The sequence below is a fragment of the Loxodonta africana genome, chromosome 13 (assembly GCF_030014295.1).
Source record: "Loxodonta africana isolate mLoxAfr1 chromosome 13, mLoxAfr1.hap2, whole genome shotgun sequence".
Lineage (NCBI taxonomy): Eukaryota > Metazoa > Chordata > Mammalia > Proboscidea > Elephantidae > Loxodonta > Loxodonta africana.
This window is the reverse complement of record NC_087354.1, coordinates 72,212,885-72,232,054: the sequence shown is the minus strand read 5'-3', so window position 1 is coordinate 72,232,054 and position 19,170 is coordinate 72,212,885. Positions and strand designations below refer to the sequence as shown.

The window sequence follows — 19,170 nt, the reverse complement described above, 5'->3', positions numbered from 1 at the left end:
TTTCCAAGAACTGGGTTACCATTCCTTTACAAAGCAGCTGTCACAGGGCAGCTCTGTTAAGAATCTGTCTCCAGCTTGGCACTGAGACCTGACCCCTGAACCTCCCACCCCTGACCTTGGGCCCACATCTAGGGCAATTCAGATAAATCTGCAGCCCCTTCTGAGAACAGTCCTTCACGCAGCGAAAGACATCTAGCAAATGTGCCCCTTTTTTTTCTTCCTAACTAGGAGCCCTGGTGGCGCAATGGTTAAGAGCTACACCTGTTAACAAAAAGGTCAGCAGTTCAAATCCACCAGCCACTCTTTGGAAGCCCTATGGGGTCAGTCCCATCAGGTCACTATGAGTCGGAATCAACTCGATGGCACACAGCAACAAGTCCTCTACAGACAGTTTTTCCACCCGTCTTTGACTGCCAGAGCTTCGGACCCCTCCCCCTTCCAGTTGCCCTCTGTAGGATGATCACTGCCCTGTCTGCACCAAGCGGTGGAGGCACCCAGCACAGAATTCTACCCAGAGTGTGGGCTCTGACTACACCTGGCTACCACTGCTCATGATCTGCACAGACTTCTCATGCTGTCGTTTGTGACTGTCACCATTTAAGCAGCTGTGCTGGCGTCTACTGAATCATCTAAAATTCTCTGACCCCAGAACCCTCACATGAAGCAGTGCATGTCAAGGCGTTGGGTAGTTGTGCAATAAGAACGCAAGACTTTATGTCATAGGTTTGGATCCATGTTCTAACCTGCTGAGGTAATTTGAAATAAATCCATTCCATTTTGTGCCCACAAAACAATGGATAAGCACTCTCTCTATATTGTTTTCACATGACATGCTAAAAAAAAAAGGCTTGACCATGATAAGGGCAGAGACTGAGAGCTGGTGGCCATCTCGAGAGCTGCACCATGCAAAGTTGCTTGCCACATTTGGCTGCTATGCACCTGCAATGTATCTAGTCCAGGCTGGGATGTGCTGTAAATATACACCAGATTTTGAAGGCTTAGTACAAATGAGAAAAGAATGTAAAATATCTCAATGATATATATATATCTCTATATATAATATAGATATGTTGCCTATATAGATATAAAAAAAAAATTGCCTACATATTGAAATAATATTTGGGAAATACTTTCATATGTTAGGTTAAATAAAATATACTATTAAAATTAATTTCGCCCATTCCCTTTTATTTTTGTTAACGTAGTACTAGGAACTTTTTTAAATTAGGTAGCTTGCATTGTGTTTCCTTGGGACAGCCCTACTCTAGGGCTCTGTCTCCAAGATGAGAATATCCATTAGCAATTGTTCAAGATGGTTAATCTGTCCTGAACCATCCTCACCATCTCCTAGTTCATGTTTCACCATCTTACCTCATGGAAATCTTCTGGGGAAGTTTTCCAAATATGCATTCACCCATATGTTCCATATATTTCTGTCATAGCAACCCCTTTGGAAAAAAATTCCAGAGACTCCTTGGGCCCAACTACTGAATCCAGAAGACTCCCCACCATGGCTTTAGCAGGTGACCACTTCCCTTTTTCTACCCCCATTTCATCAATTTCTTTAAACATTCATTATCAGCTCAAGTCAGCAAATAACTAAGAACTACATGTTATTCTCACGGAACAGGATCTGAGGACTCCAACAATTAGGTACCTGGATTTAATTTGCATTCTGAACATAGAATAAGAGCTCAATAGATGTTTGCTAAAAGAGTGAACAAACGAACAACCTGCTTGTGGCACTGGAACCTTTATTTAGGAATGTTATTTGGATCACCGCTCACCCCCAGGCCTTGGTTTCCCCTGGATAACACACACCCAGAGGAGTAGAACCTAAATGTGCATCTTGGCTCTGTCTCCTGCTGGGTCTACAACCTTGGACATGTTACCTAAATTCTTGCTCTGCCCCTTTAACACTCTGATCTTCTCCAGGTTTCTGTGAGATTAAGGTCATTACAAAAGGACCTGAAGCCAGTGCTGGTACACCCCGCTAATGATACCTCCTGTCTCCATCCCATCCTCGCCCACCATGTCCTAGGCCATCAAGAGTGCACAGAGGGCGGGAGCCTGTGCTGTACCAGTAGCGGATACTGTCCTGCCGTTTAAGTCTTTAGCAGTTCAGGGATGGACAGGGTTTCTGTCTGTGTTGGAGTCCTCGTCCATCACACTTTTTTTCTTTGTTCCTTTACATTAACACTTCCCTTCTATTAACAAAATTATTTCCATTGGAAACTCTGAAAATGGTTGTTCTTTGGTGAGTCAGTGAAGGAGAGACACAGGCAGAATATTCTAAACTGGCACACCTGAGCTTTTCTGAAACTTCCCTTCTCCTGCAGCCTGTCTCTGTCTCGGGTATGGGCTGGCCACAGCTGAGTGGATCAGGGTAACACCATCACACAGCCTCAGCAACCAATCAAATCATCTCATTCCTTCAGCAATTTGAACTAAGACATCCAGGGCCAAGTTAGATGGTGTCAAGCCCTGGAAATGCAAGGCCCTGAAGAGTTGGGGACAGAGACGGCACAAGGGTAAGGCAGAGCCACAGGCAAGCAGATGTTATGAGGGAAGAGAAAGAGCCTTGAAGAGAAGCTGTACCTTGTGATACACCGGAAGAAGCAGATAAGAGGCCGCATGACCTCTGAGAGAAAGAAAAACAAGGGGGACAGCTGCCCTTAGCTCCCTAGTTCCTATAAAGGATGACTTTCTTGCCACGGTTCCATAAACTTCCTTTATGCATCATACTCTTTCCAGCTGCTGTAGAGTTGACTCCAACTCATGGCGACTCCATGTGTCTATCAGAGTAGAACTGTGCTCCATGGGGTTTTCAATGGCTGATTTTTTGGAAGTAGACAGGCCTTTCTTCTAAGGTGCATCTGGGTGAACTTGAACCTCCAACCTTTTGATTAGCAGCTAAGCACTCCATCGTTTGCACCAAAGTAATAACCCCTATTTATTCTTGAGCTGAAACCTGACTCTGAAACTTGCTCTTGAACGTAGAGTAACTAAAGCAAATCGAAGAAATGACGACATTAAAAGAGCTGAACAGAAATTTTCAAACGGCAGCTGGAGAAGTCAAAATAAAGTATTATAACAATACGTGCAAAGACCTGGAGTTAGAAAACCAAAAGGGAAGAACATGTTCAGCATTTCTCAAGATGAAAAAACTGAAGAACAAAATCAAGCCTTGGACCACAATTTTGAAGGATTCTATGGGCAAAATTTTGAACAACACAGGAAGCAGCAAAAGACGACGAAGGAATACACAGAGTCACTGTACCGGAAAGAACTGGTAGACGTTCACCCTTTTCAGGAGGTAGCATATGATCAAGAATCGATGGTATTGAAGGAAGAAGTCCAAGCTGCACTGAAGGCACTGGTGAAAAACAAGGCTCCAGGAATTGATGAAACACCCATTGAGATGTTTCAACAAATGGTTGCAGCATTTGGAGGTGCTCACTTATCTATGCCAAGAAATTTGGAAGACAGCTACCTAGCCAAGTGACTGGAAGAGATCCATATCTGTGCACGTTTCAAAGAAAGATGATCCAGCAGAATGCAGAAATTATCAAACAATATCGTTAATATCACACGCAAGTAAAATTTTGCTGAAGGTAATGAAAAAATGGTCGCAGCTGTACATCAACAGGGACCTGCCAAAAATTCAAGCCAGATTCAAAAGAGGGTATGGAACGAGGGATATCATTGCTGATGTCATATGGATCTTGGCTGAAAGCACAAAATAACAGAAAAATATTTACATGTGTTTTATTAACTATGCAAAGGCATTCGAATACGTGGATCATAACAAATCACAGATAACAGTGGGTAAAACAGGAATTCCAGAACACTTAATCGTGCTCATGTGGAACCTGTACAATGCCAAGAACAGAACAAGGGGACACTGTGTGGTTTAAAATCAGGAAGATGTGTGTCAGGGCTGTATCCTTTCACCATACTTTTCAGTCTGTATACTGAGCAAATAATCCAAGAAGCTAGATGTCTTAGTTATCTAGTGCTGCTATAACAAAAATATCACAAGTGGATGGCTTTAACAAACAGAAGTTTATTCTTTCACAGGCTAGAGGGGTAGAAGTCTGAATTCAGGGTACCAGCTCCAGGGGAAGGCTTTCTCTCTATGTTGGCTCTTGGGGGAAGTTCTTGTCATCCATCTTCCCTGGTCTGGGAGCTTCTCAGCACAGGGACCCTGGATCCAAGGAACGCGCTACACTCCTGGTGCTTCTTTCTTGGTGGTATATAGGTCCACCGTCTCTCTGCTCACTTCTATTGTATCTCAAAAGAGACTGACTCAAGATACAACCTAATCTTGTACATTGAGTCCTGCCTCATTAACGTAACTGCCTCTAGTCCTGCCTCATTAATATCATAGAGGCAAGATTTACAACACATAGGAAAATCACAACAGATGACAAAATGGTGGACAAACACACAATACTGGGAATCATGGCATAGCCAAGTTGACACACAATTTGGGCGGGACACAATTTAATCCATACAATGCACTATATGAGGAAGGCAGAAGCAACCTCTGATATGCAGATGACACAACCTTGCTTACTGAAAACAAAGAGGACTCGAAGCACTTCCTGATGAAGATCAAAGACTACAGCCTGAAGTATGGATTATATTTCAACATAAAGAAAACAAAAATCCTCACAACCAGACCAATAAGCAACATCACGATAAATGGAAAAAAATATTTAAGTTGTCAAGGATTTCATTTTATTTGGATCCGCGATCAATGACCATGGAAGCAGCAGTCTAGAAATCAAACAATGTACTGCACTGGGCAAATCTGCTGCAAAAAAGGTCTCTAAAGTGCTGAAAAGCAAAGATGTCACGTTGAGGACTAAGGTGCGCCTGACCCAAGCCATGATTTTTTCTATCGCCTCATATGCATGGGAAAGCTAGATAATGAATAAGAAGACCAAAGAAGAATTGGTGCCTTTGAATTATGGTGTTGGCAAAGAATACTGAATATGCCCTGGACTGCCAGAAGAATAAATGAGCCAATCTGTCTTAGAAGAAGTACAGCCAGAATGCTCCTTGGAAGCGAGGATGTACTTTGGGCATATTATGAGGAGGACCAGTCCCTGGAAAAAGACATCATTCTTGGTAAAGTGGAGGGTCAGCAAAAAAGAGGAAGACCCTCAAACAGATGGACTGACACAGTGGTTGCAACAATGGGTTCAAACATAGCAACAATTGTGAAGATGGTACAAGACCAAGCGGTGTTTCTTTCTGTTGTACATAGGGCCGTTGTGAGGTGGTGAGTCTAAACCAATTCGACAGCACCTAACAACAATTCTTGAGCTTAAGGTCCCTGGGTGGTACAAACAGTTTGCTCTGAACTAATAACCTAAAGGTTGGTGGTTCAAATACACCCAGTGGTGCCATGGAACAAAGTCCTGGCGATTTGCTTCCATAAAGATTATAGCCAAGAAAACCCTATGGAGGTAGTCCTACTCCTTAACACATGGGGTTGCCATGACTCAGAATCAACACGGAGGCAATGAGCCTTCTTGAGCTTATGGTGCGTGACTTCCCACACCTGTAATCAATCAAAGTTCAACCACAACACATCTCCGCATCTCTGAGTGTTCTTCCTAAGTATTGCTCTCCCACTCACAGCCCCATAACTTAGCAAATACAGAACATGGCACCTACTGAAACCGGGACCAAGGAGGTATGCTTTGATTACACATTCTTTGCAAAACAAAGACACAGAAATGTTTGTTCAGCCCCAATTGCTTTTTCTCAAGAAGGAAGAGTTTATTGCAGGTTGGGTACACTTATAGAAGGCAAAATCGAACAATGAGATGAACTACAGGGCCCACCAGTTTAGAAGATGAGCAGGTAAAACAAATACACTGATTATATACAATTATTAAAAAGAGCAAGGGGGTGGGAAAAAAGGAAAAACTGCCAGCAGCCTTCCAGAAGGTTAATAACAGAGGGTGCCCAGGGCCCCGTCCTGGCCCCAGTCCTGACTGTGCATCCCACACCTTTCCTTGGTCTTGGTTCCAGCCAGAGAGCAGCTGATGAAAGGAGATGCTGGCGGTGCTTGGGAAACCTAGCTTATTCCATTCGGCTAGCAGCTGGTTTGCTGAGAAGAAACCGCCAAGGCCAGGGTGACGCCACATGCACCAAGCCTTTCATTAAGGAACCCAAAGGACAAGTTCATTAGCATTTCCGAATACATAGTGGGAAGAATTGATGGAAAACAGAATGTCGAGGGAAGAAGGTGACCTTCTCCTGTGGTCTGTGCACAGATAAATAGCCAGTACTGTCCTCAGTTTGTGGTGTTCCATCGGCCCCTGAAGCACGTCTCAGGTCTGGAGTCAGTGTGCGATGACCAGAATGTCCCCTTAGGTGCCCATTTCATTAGAAAGCCGGTCCCCTCCAACCGCCTCAGCACAGGAAGGTGTTGCGTCACCTCTCACAAGACACCCACGAAGGGACAAATGCAGCTGTAAGTTCTTTGTAAGAAAAGAGGGAGTGCTCCGGGTTTACTTAAATAAGGTAGAGAGCTTGATTCATCCAGTGTTTCTATAAAAACGCATTGAATGCTGGATAAAAGCTGCACATTCTCCTGGCAAAGCTGTAAAATGTCCGTTACACTGAAACCACGGATGGCTGAAAACGAGAGCCACTCCAAGCATCTGTCACCAAAGTGGACACCGCGCACCACTCCCCGAGCCGGAGGGCAGAGCCCGGAGCACCAGACGCGGCCGAGGCGGCAGGCAGCCCTGGGGGAGGCCAGCAGACGAGGAGACCAGCAGAGAGGAGAGAAGAGCTTCCAGCGAGCGGGTGGGGCGCGGGGCCCAGGCGCTTCGGGCTCCGCGGAGGCCTGCAGGCTCAGTCCCGGTGGCGGCGCCAGGTCCCTGCGCGCTCACAGCCCGGGCCGGCGGGCGGGGAGGCCGGGGTGGGAGACGCGGGCCGGGCAGGGGGCAGGGCCGCCCCGGGCACAGAGGAGCCCTGGGCCGGGGGAGGAGCTGGAGAGGTCTGCTCCGGCGCGGCTCTGCTGCTGTCGGGCCCGTGCTTGCTGCAGAAAATCTGCCCCTCCTTATCTAGAGCCGTGTTCTGAGGAGAGACCAGCAGAGAGGGCGCGTTAGCGGCGGCTCGGTCGGGCCCCCACGACCAGCGAGCACGACTGGGCATGCGCGGACAGAAAGAGAGGAGGAGAAGTAACGCCGGCGGCTCGCTAGAGGGGAAGCGATGGTTCTGGTGTTTCGTCCTGGGCACGGGCTGCACCCGGCCTCTGCTCCTAACACGGCCCGGACCTGTGGAAACCATGGGTCCTGAGGCAGGACCTGGCCCAGGGAAAGTGGAACTAGGAGCCTGCGCGGCTCCTGAGTGAATTCTTTTCTAGCTCGGGAGCGGCCCCTGAGTTCTGAGTGTTTCTTCCCCAGACTGGGAGCCAAAAAGAATCCCGAGCCAATAAGCAAACCTTATGGAGTGATCAGTCTTTAAAGGTTTACTTTTCTAAAGAAAATTCTCAGCCACAGATTGAAAAGTTTCTCACACGTCACATGAGCTAGTAACCCCCTCACAACTCAAGTGGCTGTACCTGCAATAAGGCCAACAAGTCATATGGTGCAACCCTAGAAATCATTTTTTAAATCCTCCCCATCTCCTTGCCTGCTCCTCTCTTCAGGTGGGGCCTTTTTAGCTTCTCACACCCCCAAGGTTTTAATCTGCTCAACTCCTTGGGGAGTGCAGAAACAGCCACCCTGGCTGGGAGGTGAGTCCTAGTCTCCCCGTTTTTTCCTCCTTTGACTCAGTCTAGGTAGTTCTTGCTTGTCCAGTGAAATCTGGCCAACTGCATCTGACTGGGCTTTCCAAACATAGGAGCACCTTTAGCTAAAAGGGGCAAAGACCAGGAGACATTCTGCAATGGAACTACCTGGGGACAGGGTGGGGGATGGGCTACAGATTCTTTCAGTAAAAATAAAAAGTATGGAGAAAATACGAATAAACAAGGGCTTTGTAAGATTTGTGTAGCTGCCCTAAGTATACTTGGTCTCAACTGTAACACGGGTGTCCTCCATAGGCCCTTCCAAGGTCAAACACTAATTTCCAAGGACAATTTCAATTACCTGGAAAAGAGGTAACTGTGGAAAGGCCAAATCAGAAAGTCAGCATAGCCCTTTAATAAGCTGCCAAGCTCCCAGCATCAGTGTGGGCCAAAGCCGCCACCCCTCAGGGAAAACAAAGCTCCCACCAACAGTGAGACTGAAGAGAGACGGGTGCGCGGTTTTCTACCACACAGCCTCTTCTGGGTCAAAGGAAACAATGCCGGAGTGACTTCTCCTTTTCTCTCCCTGTAGTCAGAACGTGAGTGTATGCAGCAGAACAAAGCATTGCAGTGCAGTTAGTACATACCATCGCCTTGGACCTAGTCAGAGGGAAGCAATGCAGGCAGCGGGAGAGGCGAGAGAGAGAGAGAAGGGGGGAGAGAAGCAGGGACAGAAACTAGACTTACTTTAAAACAGAAGCAACACAATTGAAACATATTGTATCTTAAATTAAGGAAAGAAACCCAAATCATTCCCAATTTTTCCCCTGAAAGGAAGTATAATCCTCCCCTCCCCCATTATGCACAGGAAAAGCAATCCATTTTAATTCGCCCCTCTGCAAGGCAGCCCTGGAAGATGCAGAGTGAACGAGGCTGCTTGTAATTCCCTTTTCTGCCACGAGGTGGCTTCTCGTTACTGGGGCTGGGATAAGCCCACTGGTGTGGACAGTGGAGCCCCCTGCAAATTCACTGTCCTACGTATGCTAAGGAAAAGTCATAAAATACAGAAGAGTAGTCTAAAACCACAGCCCTCTCTTAAACTCAAACCTCCTCAGCATAGTTTCCCCTCATCCCACAGGCTCGCATGATGCATCTTTGGAAATGTAGCTGGAGAAAGAGCAAAAGCCTTCATTCACAAAGGCACCTGTCTTAAAGCTGTCACCCACAAAGAGAAGCTTTTTCTCCTAAGTGAAAGCCAACATTTAGGAGAACCAGTGGCCTCCTCCTTCTCTGCACTCGCCAGCTTCTGATCGGGGAAGAAAGTAGTGCGGCAAGCTGAGAATATTAAAATAAATGAGAGTTTTCCAAGGGTGTGCTTGGCTGGCTGCAGAGGGTGTAAGTGCAGGAAGACCCAGACCAGTAAGCTACGAGCTGGACGGGTCAGAAATCTGAGACAAGCATGCAGATTTAGGAGGGGCTGAGAATTAGAAGCTGCTCTGATGAAGCACAGCAGGTTTAATACCAGGATTCTGCTTCAGGTTTTCCCATAGTCTCAACAGGGTAAAGAGTGAAACTCTGAAGTCTCTCTCAAACTGTCAAATCAAACTGTCAAATAAAATATAGATAACAGCATCAACTTTATTTTCTTTCATCCTTATTTACCACTGGTATGCTATAGTTTTCTCACGAGAGCCTCAGGCAGTAACTTGGGCGGGGCAGGTTGAGGGGAAGAGAACATCAGGGGTGACATGAAATAGTAGGGTTCTCTAAGTCACTGGTATGCTATAGTTTTCTCACGAGAGCCTCAGGCAGTAACTTGGGCGGGGCAGGTTGAGGGGAAGAGAACATCAGGGGTGACATGAAATAGTAGGGTTCTCTAAGTCATACAACAGTTATCTGATGAGTCAAACTCAAAGCTTTTATGCACTAACCCCACTATTATCTGTAGGAAAACATATTAGCCTCACATACTCCATTTATGAGGACATTTGAGTACCAGGGAGGGTAATTTTGTGGTTAATTACTTTTCATATGAAAAACATTTCATTCCAAGGACATCTGACTCCAAGGACAGAAAACACAGACAAATATTAATTGGTGAAGAGGATGATGACAAGGACACAGAAGCATTGCAAGCCTCCCCCACACAACCATGCGCAGTCCACTTCCTGAGCTGGGTGAGAATTAGCACGCGTCCACATGGAAGCCTTCTCCCTTGCCACTGCTTTTGGAGACAAGCCAAAATTCAGAGGCAGCCTTGTGGCCACTGAGACCTGCAACTGCCAGACAAGCCTTACTGACTTCTCCTGTAGGTACCAAATGGGCTCATGTCACTCAGCAGTTCCTCAGAGCTAACGACTGGCAGAGTTGTGTAGGGAGCGTGGGGTTAGACAGCGACCCTGCCAACATACTCAAAATAACAACTTAGCACACATTTAAACACATAACCTTTTATAGTCACCACTGGAATTCCAAATAATAAAGAGTTGCTCATTTACACAAACATCCAGTTAAAGCTTAGGGGGCTGAAAGTTGACTGTTGAACCTTTGGTCAGCCAAGGGAAAAATGGCACTTATAACCCACGCAACCATAGGCTTCGTCTGAGGAGGTCTAAATATCATTATCTAGAACAGAGCTTATGTGAGCCATAGGGTAGAAGGGCCATGCCATTCCAGGCGAACCCTGGCCGAGAGGTGGGCATGACAGGGCTGGCCACACGCCTTTGGCTACAGACTCCTCTCAGGTCTCTGAGTAGAGAGGTGCCCCAGGCAACGGTAGTGAGCTCTCCTATGCCCTGGGCACAGTCCTGCAAGGTTTTTCCTCTTCATAGAAGACTATTAAGCTTAATTAACATATGGTTATTAAATTTTAGTGTGTGTGTGGTTTCCCTCCAGCTTCTTAAATCTCCCTTCTTTTGGTTTTTCCGTTAATATATTATGTGAGATGTTATTTTTCTCAATTTTACCAGAGTCTGCCTTAAAATGTAGCACAAGGCAAGGCTGCACACTCCTTAGCCTACCAATTAATGTTAGATTCCAGAAGTGAATCATTTGAAAATGTTCTCACACCATTGGCTCCGTCTAGATGGTTCTTTTCAAAGTGTTTCAGCTATAATTCTGCGACAACCCCAGCTTTCTCAGGCTTTCAGCAGAACACTGCTAACATGCTAGGAAAAACCACAGCTCAAGAGGCCTTCCCATTACTTTGGCACAGAGCACCCCCAAAGACCTGCACCATGTCAAAAGTCCCGGTTTGAAAGTTCAGGCTTCAGCTGGAGGGTGGTGTGGTGAATGCTTTGGGGGGCAGGGTCTGTATAAGGGAGGAACAAGTACACGCAGCCTTCCCTGCGGGAGAGGAGAATGACAGACCAGACGGTGCGGTGGATGCTCAATAAACATATCAGAGCACCTCAGATTCAAAGGTGTGTGTGTGTGCACGGGGCTGTGTGGGCTGTGTATGTACATGGTATATGGGGATTGGGTGTGTGTGAGGGTTATGTGTGTGAGGGGTGTGTGTGTGGTGTATATGGTATGTGGGGGGGTACAGGGTTTAGGGGAGGTGGGGGTATGTAGGGGGTAGGTGTATATATGGTATGGGGGATGTAAGAGGGTTTTGGGGTGAGGTGTCCATGTGGTATAGGGGTGTGTGTGTGTGGTGTGTGTGATCTGTGTGGTGTGCATGGTACATGTATGTGTGTTTTGTGTGAGAGGTATGTGTGGTCTGTGTGTGTGTGTGGTGTGTACGTGCTACCTGTGTGTGGGGGGGAGGTGGTTTCCCACCAGCTTCTATCTGAACCCTACATCCCTAGACTACAATGTGCCATGAGAACAAACAACCGTTCTTCCCTCCAGTGGGGCAGGAAACAGAATCTTTCCCAGAGAGTGAGGGGCTGTCCTGAGGTGAGAGTGACATGGCTATGGAGATGGCCCATCAGTAACGGTCAGACTCCACAGTGTCCCAAGTGGCCATTTGGGCTGCCCAAGCCCCAGTGTTGTCAGGGGTGGTCAAGATGCTAAGACTCAGGCACCTTACAAATCTGACTGCAAAGCTGATCCGGCTAGCTCCGGCCCTGTGAAGGCACCCCAGCCTGTTCCCTGGTACGCTGAGCAGTGTGTGGGTAGAACTGAGATGGGATATGCTCAAAGCTCTCTTTATGACCCAACTTCAGTGACTGCTCAGGCCCAGAGAGCAGTGTGCAGAGTACCAACTGACTTTTGGCTTAATTTTACTTTTTCTGCCCTTATTTTTCCTTTTGCTTCATTTACTTTCATGTTATTTTTATTTTAATTTGCTGTGTTTATGGATTTAGATACGCTGTCTTAAAAACATTTTGGAAAAAGGGAAGTCTGAAAAAATACAGGGACCACTGTTACTGATTTCTCATAAAATTTTATCCATCCTGACAACTAACATTTTTTTAAATATAGTTCTGCACTTTAAAAAGTCCCCAAACTGTTTTACAAAACACTGATATTTTCACTTTTATGAAATCCGTTTAACTTTGGTTGTTCCTTGTCCCAAGTCCTAAAGAATAATTCATGGCTTAAAAATCTATTTTGAAGCTTTCAATTTGGCAGGGAGATCTTTCCTCTTGTCATAAATCCCACCAGGACTTGGGAATCCCTCTCTGGATAGGGGAGCGATACGAGGAGAAGCAGCTGCCCTGGAGGCCGAGCCTGGGAGAAGGGACCTGTTTTTCGGTCAGAACCTGCACAATCCCACCCCAGCCCTGGGCGTCGGGCTAGATGAGTGCACTTCACGCGGCAGCCAATCTGTGAAGTGAACCCAGGAAGATGGAAGGTACCAGCTTCCATGTGAGCGAAGCTCTTGGCTATAGACTTCACAAGGTTCAATGTTGGCTCAAGCAATCAAGCCAGACACTAGCTTTCCACAGTACAAGTGTGCAGTCCACTTACCATGATAACAGAGACCCCGGTAGTGGTACTGTTCTGTTTGGGGAACGCATTATTAAAATGCTGTTTTAGTTTACCTGTTACCTCAGCTTGCATATTATTTTCCTGGGAGGCATCATCCTGCAGGAAAAAAAAAGAAACCAATACAATGATTTTTGAACCTCAAGTTTAAGTTTTATTTTCCTTAACTACAGTCACACCTCACCTCCGCTGCTGGCTAAATGGGCCCAACTTAGCCACAGGTTAGGGGAACAATCATCTTTTTTTTGAATTACAAATTATTGTTATTGAGTGGCCACATGTACTCAGAGAGACCCTCTACCATTGGCTCTGCTCCTCAGGCCTGAAGTAGGCCAAGCAGAGAGCACAGGCTCCAATGCACAAAGGAGGAAATCCCCCCAGCTTCTGAGCCCTCCCCCAAGGCACAAGTGTCACATAACATCAAAATTAATTATCAGTTTATTATTTTAATCAAGAATTCAGTTGTTAGTCTCAGAGCTATGTGGTATCCAAGAGCTAAGATATAAGCTCAGGTGAGCAGCGACAAGGACCCAGATGTCAGGATGTTGTGAGGCAGTGAAGGGGTACCTAAGTCCCCCAAGTCAACAAAAGTCCTGGGCTCATAAATTAACTTCACTCTCCTGGAGCCTCCCAGGAATGAGGAAAATGCAAGCTCTCACTCAATCCCAAACCAAACCAGCTTCCGTGCTGTTGACTCTGATTCATGGCACCACGCGTGTCAGAGCAGAACTGTGCTCCATAATGCCTGATTTTTCAGAAGTAGGTCAGCAGGCCTTTCTTCCCAGGAGGCATCTCTGGGTGGACTTTCAGTTAGCAGCTGAGTACATTAACTGTTGCACCACCCAGGGCCTCCAAACTCTCACCCCATCACCATTTAATGAAGCATGTTTACCCTAAAAGCAGAGACACCACCTAAGCCCAAAGGGAGGTCTATCCAGCCCTCTGCTTGGCTTTGGGACGGACTGTATCTCGGCCTCCCTGTCCAGCAGCAGGAAATCTGTGGCCGTGTGCATGAAAACACAGCACTCAGGGGGCTGAAACACGCTCATCTCAAAGCCCAGAACTACAGAATATGAGAGCAGAAAGGCCACTCAAGGAGCATCCCAGCCAACCCCTTTGTTTTCCAGATGAGGCAACTGAGATACAGAAAGGGACAGCGACTTGCCCAGGTCACTCAACAGAGCAGGGTCTAAAACTCTGGGGTCCTGCCGTCAGCTGCTTTCTCCCTGGAGCTGCCTTCATGCTACTCGCTCAGGAGGACAAGCAGGCACCATGTCCGCTGTGGAATGTGCAGAACTCAGCAGGAGCGTGAACCATGGCGAGGAAGCATGCTGTTGGCCACAGAACCTACAGACATTCACTTACTGAGAAATGCTGGTACTTACTGACACCCAGGGGTGACTCAGGATTTGTCCCGCAGTACACCGAGCTTCAACATTTACCTGAAGCATTTGACTGATTAATTCCTGGAAAGCAAAAAAGAGGGAGAACAAGGGAATCCCAGTGTTAGTATAGGAATCTGAGTTTGTACCAAGTACTCAAAGAATAGCCAGCACAGCTGCTCGACCATTTCAACTTAAAAAGCTGTTAGCATCTACACGCCTAGTGCTTACAGGGCATTTATGTAGACACAGCTGCCTGTGCCAGTGGAAGTGGAAGGAAGAGGATGTCTCTCCTGAGTCCACGTTAGCCTACTTCCGAGTGACCAAAGTGGTCTCCCCTAAGACTTCTGGTCATTATCACTGTTCCACAGTATGAAACTGCACTAGTTTCCCTTTTCGGTAATTCCCTATGTCTCATTAGTTCATTCCTATATTTTAATGAGTGTCCAATTCATATTTCTTGTATAAATGAGAGAATGAACATGTAGGCCTTAAAGGAGAGTGGCAGGATGGTAGAGGCAACCAGGAAGACAGCCAGGCTAGCTTTCAGAATTTGGTTAGGAGCTTCAGAGACTATACTATGGGATGAACATAAAGAAAAGCTACACAATGGAAGTCAAGGAAGTCCCCTGGAGTGCAATACCAATAGCTGCTAAGGCCCACACAACAGGTACAGGAGAGTGCTTCAGAGACCCCTCACACAACACAATCTAGAGACAAAGGCTTATAGGGGTACCTTTGCTGAGTCCGTGATGTTATCCCAGTAGGGGGCTGGAAACTCCAGTTTCCCAGACAAGATCTGGTCAAAGAGATCTTCCTGGAGATTGTTCTCACTAAGCCAATGACAAAGAAACGGAAGAAGAGTCAAAGTCACCACACAGGTTTTCAACAAAATGCTCATGGGAAGAGAGGGGAGAGGAATCCAGCCCCTTTGGCTCAGGCATTTCATACCTCAAGTGTGTATCTCAACCGCATTTGTGATGGCACATGGCTCCTTTTAGAAAATGTGCCAACACACATTCTCATAGGCCTGGGAGTCAGAGAGACATGGACTCAAGAAGTAATGGAATCCACAAATAATGTAAACCCTCACTTCAGAAAAGAATTTTGGCATCCTCTCTCAATCTGTCATAGCAACAACAGGAGTAGAAAAACAGCAAATCTTAGTCAGAGCCCCTTGCCCTGCCTTTTTCCACTTGTTTTTCAATAAGATAGCCAAAGATCAGTGAAAGAACCATCGTATGGAAAAAGTCATACGCAACTCAGAATCTGAATGAAATATTCATGAAATAAGGAGCTCACCTTGAACCTGACTTTCATTTAAACCCAGTCTAAGGGAAAGAGCCCATTCAGGGACATCAACTAGAATTGCCCAGGTGGAGGCAAGCTCACCTCACTGCTCACAGGTGAGTATTCTTCCCAACCTGTGCCCACCTGTCCCGCCCTCAAAGGTCCGCTTGCACACACAGTTGGTGCCTAATGAATAAACGCTGACTTGAGTTTTGATGGAAGGTGTCATAGAACTGCAGAAATATTGCTGGGAAGGACATACCTGACCACGCAGAAAACGTCATCTTTACAGCCACAGGGCCCTTGTTGGTGGGTGCCCTGATGGCCAGAGGGAAGAACCATTACCTTTCTTAGGCCATCACAAGTTCCTTGTGTAGAAACAGAAAACTCAGGATGGGCTGTTGGCATCAAGATCAAAACTCAGAAGTGGAATTAAGTACTACCTGGCAAGCGTGCAGCGTTTCTCTTAGAATTTCCAACAGGACCCTCTCAACAGCCCGTCACTCACCTGGGACCCAACACAGCCTTGAGGACAGTAAGCTGGCTACAGCATCAATCCTCTCAAGGGGGCAAGGGCAGCTGTGTCATCCCCAGAAACAGATCATTTAGGGACCAGTGTTTAGAGACAAATTCCAGGGCCACTGCTGTGTGCTGATGGGGCTGCTTCATTCCCGTTCTACTGAGAAGCGGTTGTGCGCTCTGTGAACATCTATGATGTTCGGTCAAGCCCAGCTGAACCCACATCTATGGGTCCATGGAGTCCAGGTCAAGAGGCCATGGAGAAGCACAAGTCAGGCAGGTAACCAGCCAAGGTAAGAAATCCCCTGGCTCTCCTGAAAAACGATTTTCTTTGCCCACAAACTACTTCTCCCTAGGTGGCAAAGGTTTCATTTCCTTTTCACTGTTATCTCCCTGCTGATTTAGCTGGGCTTAACTCTCCTTCAGAATGAGTAAAGAATACACAATGAGATTTTACAGAAATCCTCAGAAAGCCAGAGGACACCAGGAGATCAAGATTTTTAAAAATAGTTTAAAAACGACCTATTTCCAAAACGTCCCTCCCTATTGTTCCACTCATCTTCCCTGTATTTTTTTTTTTTTCTGGAATCTTAAAAAACTTCTTTTACTTTGTTAATAAACAGCTAAAAAGCTAGCAACTGTCTGCCGCAGTTACATACAGCACAGCAGCTGGTTCTCCCTAAAACAGCCTGAGTCAAAAAGCAAAAAAACCTGGGAAGTCTCAGCAATTAGAATGGGACCCTAAAGGACTGAAGCTGTGACCTGCAAAAGCCTTGAGGGTTTTCATTAGAAGAACAGAAAGCTAAAGATAATTTATCCTTCTTAGTAAAAACCCACCCACTGCCGTCAAGTCGATTCCGACTCATATCCTTCTTAGTAGTCACGTTAAAAAAAAAAGCTACTCTGATGAGCTCTACAAGGTTTTATTAACACTTATACTCTATGATCTGGCTGAGATGCTTCAGGGTGCTTTTCTATTCTAAAACTATATTGCCCTTGAATCAAGGTAGTGTAAGTCTAAAAACGTCCACTAAGAAAAGCCTCAAAAACGAAAAAGTTGACATGCACTCTTTCTCTTTTCAATGATAAGATGTCAAAGGTCAGAAAGGTAACCTGGAAATACTGGAAGCTATTTCACAAATAATATTCAAGTATTTCATTTATGCTTTTTTTTTTTTTTTAAGAAAAATTAAAAATTTCACTAGAGTTATACAAATAATTCTTTTTGTCAGTGGCCCCAGGAATGGCCCTGCTTAGGCAAAAACTCAAATTTTGGTTGCCTCTGAAAGACCAGGATCCTTTTCAGCAACAACAAATCTAATGTTGAAATAGGCCAGAGGGGGAATGCATGTTGAGCTAAGATTAATACCTGAAAAATCTGAAAGAAGAAGGAATGAGAAATGATACAGTTAAAGAAGCTGAAATGTAAATTCCAAGTAATGATTTTACTTAGACAGCTTTGGATTAAAATCGTCTTTTGTGGAAAACATTTTGGAATATTTATTTGAAGGACTTTCTGAAGGTACAAATTTACGTAGATAATCTATTTTATACCATACTTGTTTAAAATATCATTTCTGTAATTTGCTATATACATTTTATATGATAGTGGGCTACAAAATCTATCCAAAATGTCTCTATGCTGTGAAGATGCTGCTGTAGTTAGGATTTAACATTATACGCTCTATTTCATTACAATACGATTGTGACCAACGACAAGCATTTTCTTAAATTTCAGAAGTGAACTACCTAGAGCTGTATGACCAGCATCTGAATAAAACGTGTCAGGACAGCAGTTTTACTTTTAATTAGCCACTGCTTTTGATTAGCCAGATCCCATAAAGAAGCTTCTGTCCACTGGGCGACACTCCGCGATAAACACATACTGTCCAACTGTCTCACTTTTGTTAAAAAGTAAAAATAAAGTCAAAGGAAAAAACTCCCAGGCTGCACTGACAATTGGAAACGCTAGAGGGAGTTGTGAGCATACATTCCTCTAACACTGATTCCTGATACCCTTTTTTTCAACTGATCTCAACTGGGGTTAGCCAAGGAAAACAACTGCTATAACTGCCCCCCAGGATCAACTGCCATCGAAAACACATGACCCTTCTACACTTGGTGAGTTCCCAAAACAGGCAATTGCCAAAACCAGCCAGGACACAGTGTGATTGTAATAATGGTCACGAATTATTCCTCTTCCTCTGTGTATCTACTTGGAGTCCCTGGGTGGTATAAACGGTTAGCTTGGCTGCTAACCAAAAGGTTGGTGATTCGAGCCCACCCAGCGTGCCTTGGAAGAAAGGTCTGCCGATCTACTTCCAAAAGATCAGACGTTGAAACCCACATGAAGAACAGTTCTACTCTGAAAGACATGGGGTCACCACGAATAGGAAGTGACTCGATGTCAACTTTTTTTTTTAATGTCTGTACTTAATCTTTTACCACATTTACTCTCAGCTTAGCTATCTGACTTGATGTGACAATGGGAAATGAGCATATCTGATGGAAGCAGAGACTTGAAAAGGGCTTGTACAGTAGGCTTTGCCCTCTCTCTGGCTGCTTTTGAGAATTCTACATTTACCATCATATGAACAAGCCCAGGGTAGCTCAGTAGAAGATGACAGGCACATGGCCAAGTCATCTCTGTTGTCCCAACTGACAGAGAGCCAAGTGTCAGACATCTGAGTGAGGCCAAACTGGACCACGAAGTCCCAGCTGAGACAGCAAGGTCAGAAGAAAGCCTAACTGATCCACAGAGCTGATTTATGCCCCTAACTTTTGGGGTACTTCATTACTCAGCAAAAGCCAACTGCAACCCTCCTAGGCAATGACGCAGGAAAATCCTGATGTTGACAGTCAGATGGGAAGAGCTTCCCACCTACAGAATCCCAATCAACACTACAAGGCCCACTTAGATGCTACGCATCTTTCCTTCAACCTTTTGTGATTTCTAGCCCTCAACTAAGGAGCCCTGGTAGCACAACGGTTAAGCACTCCACTGCTAACTGAAAAGTTGGCAATTCAAACCCACCAGCCATTCGGTGGGAGAAGACCTGGTGATCTGCTCCCAGTGAAGTGGCCTAGGAAATCTTATGGGGCAGTTCTACTCTGTCCTATAGGGTCGCTATGAGCTAGAACTGACTTGATGACACACAACAGGCCCCAATTGAGCATGCCCTCAGGCCCAGCTTATTCAATAATGATCAATAATCTTGTGATGGTGTCTTTACACCACAAAAAATAAAAAAAACAAACCCGTTGCTGTCGAGTCAACTCTGACCC

At 45.7% G+C, this 19,170-nt stretch overlaps 1 protein-coding gene across 6 annotated transcripts in view; it reads right to left on the bottom strand.

Annotated features, from left to right (window-relative positions):
* Positions 1-5,768: 5,768 nt before the first annotated feature.
* DCLK2 (doublecortin like kinase 2) overlaps positions 5,769-19,170 on the bottom strand; it is a 192,432-nt gene continuing 179,030 nt past the window's right edge. For 4 of the 6 annotated variants that reach the window (XM_023557135.2, XM_064267561.1, XM_064267562.1 and 1 more), the window contains 4 exons: positions 14,813-14,909; positions 14,080-14,160; positions 12,677-12,793; positions 5,769-7,104 (listed from right to left, as the gene is read on the bottom strand). In XM_023557135.2, the coding sequence (XP_023412903.2) occupies positions 6,880-7,104; positions 12,677-12,793; positions 14,080-14,160; positions 14,813-14,909 (520 nt within the window). In that variant the 3' untranslated portion in view covers positions 5,769-6,879. Of the gene's footprint in view, positions 7,105-9,281; positions 9,365-12,676; positions 12,794-14,079; positions 14,161-14,812; positions 14,910-19,170 lie in introns of all 6 variants that reach the window. The other 2 variants (XR_010317447.1, XR_010317448.1) reach the window with 1 other exon arrangement.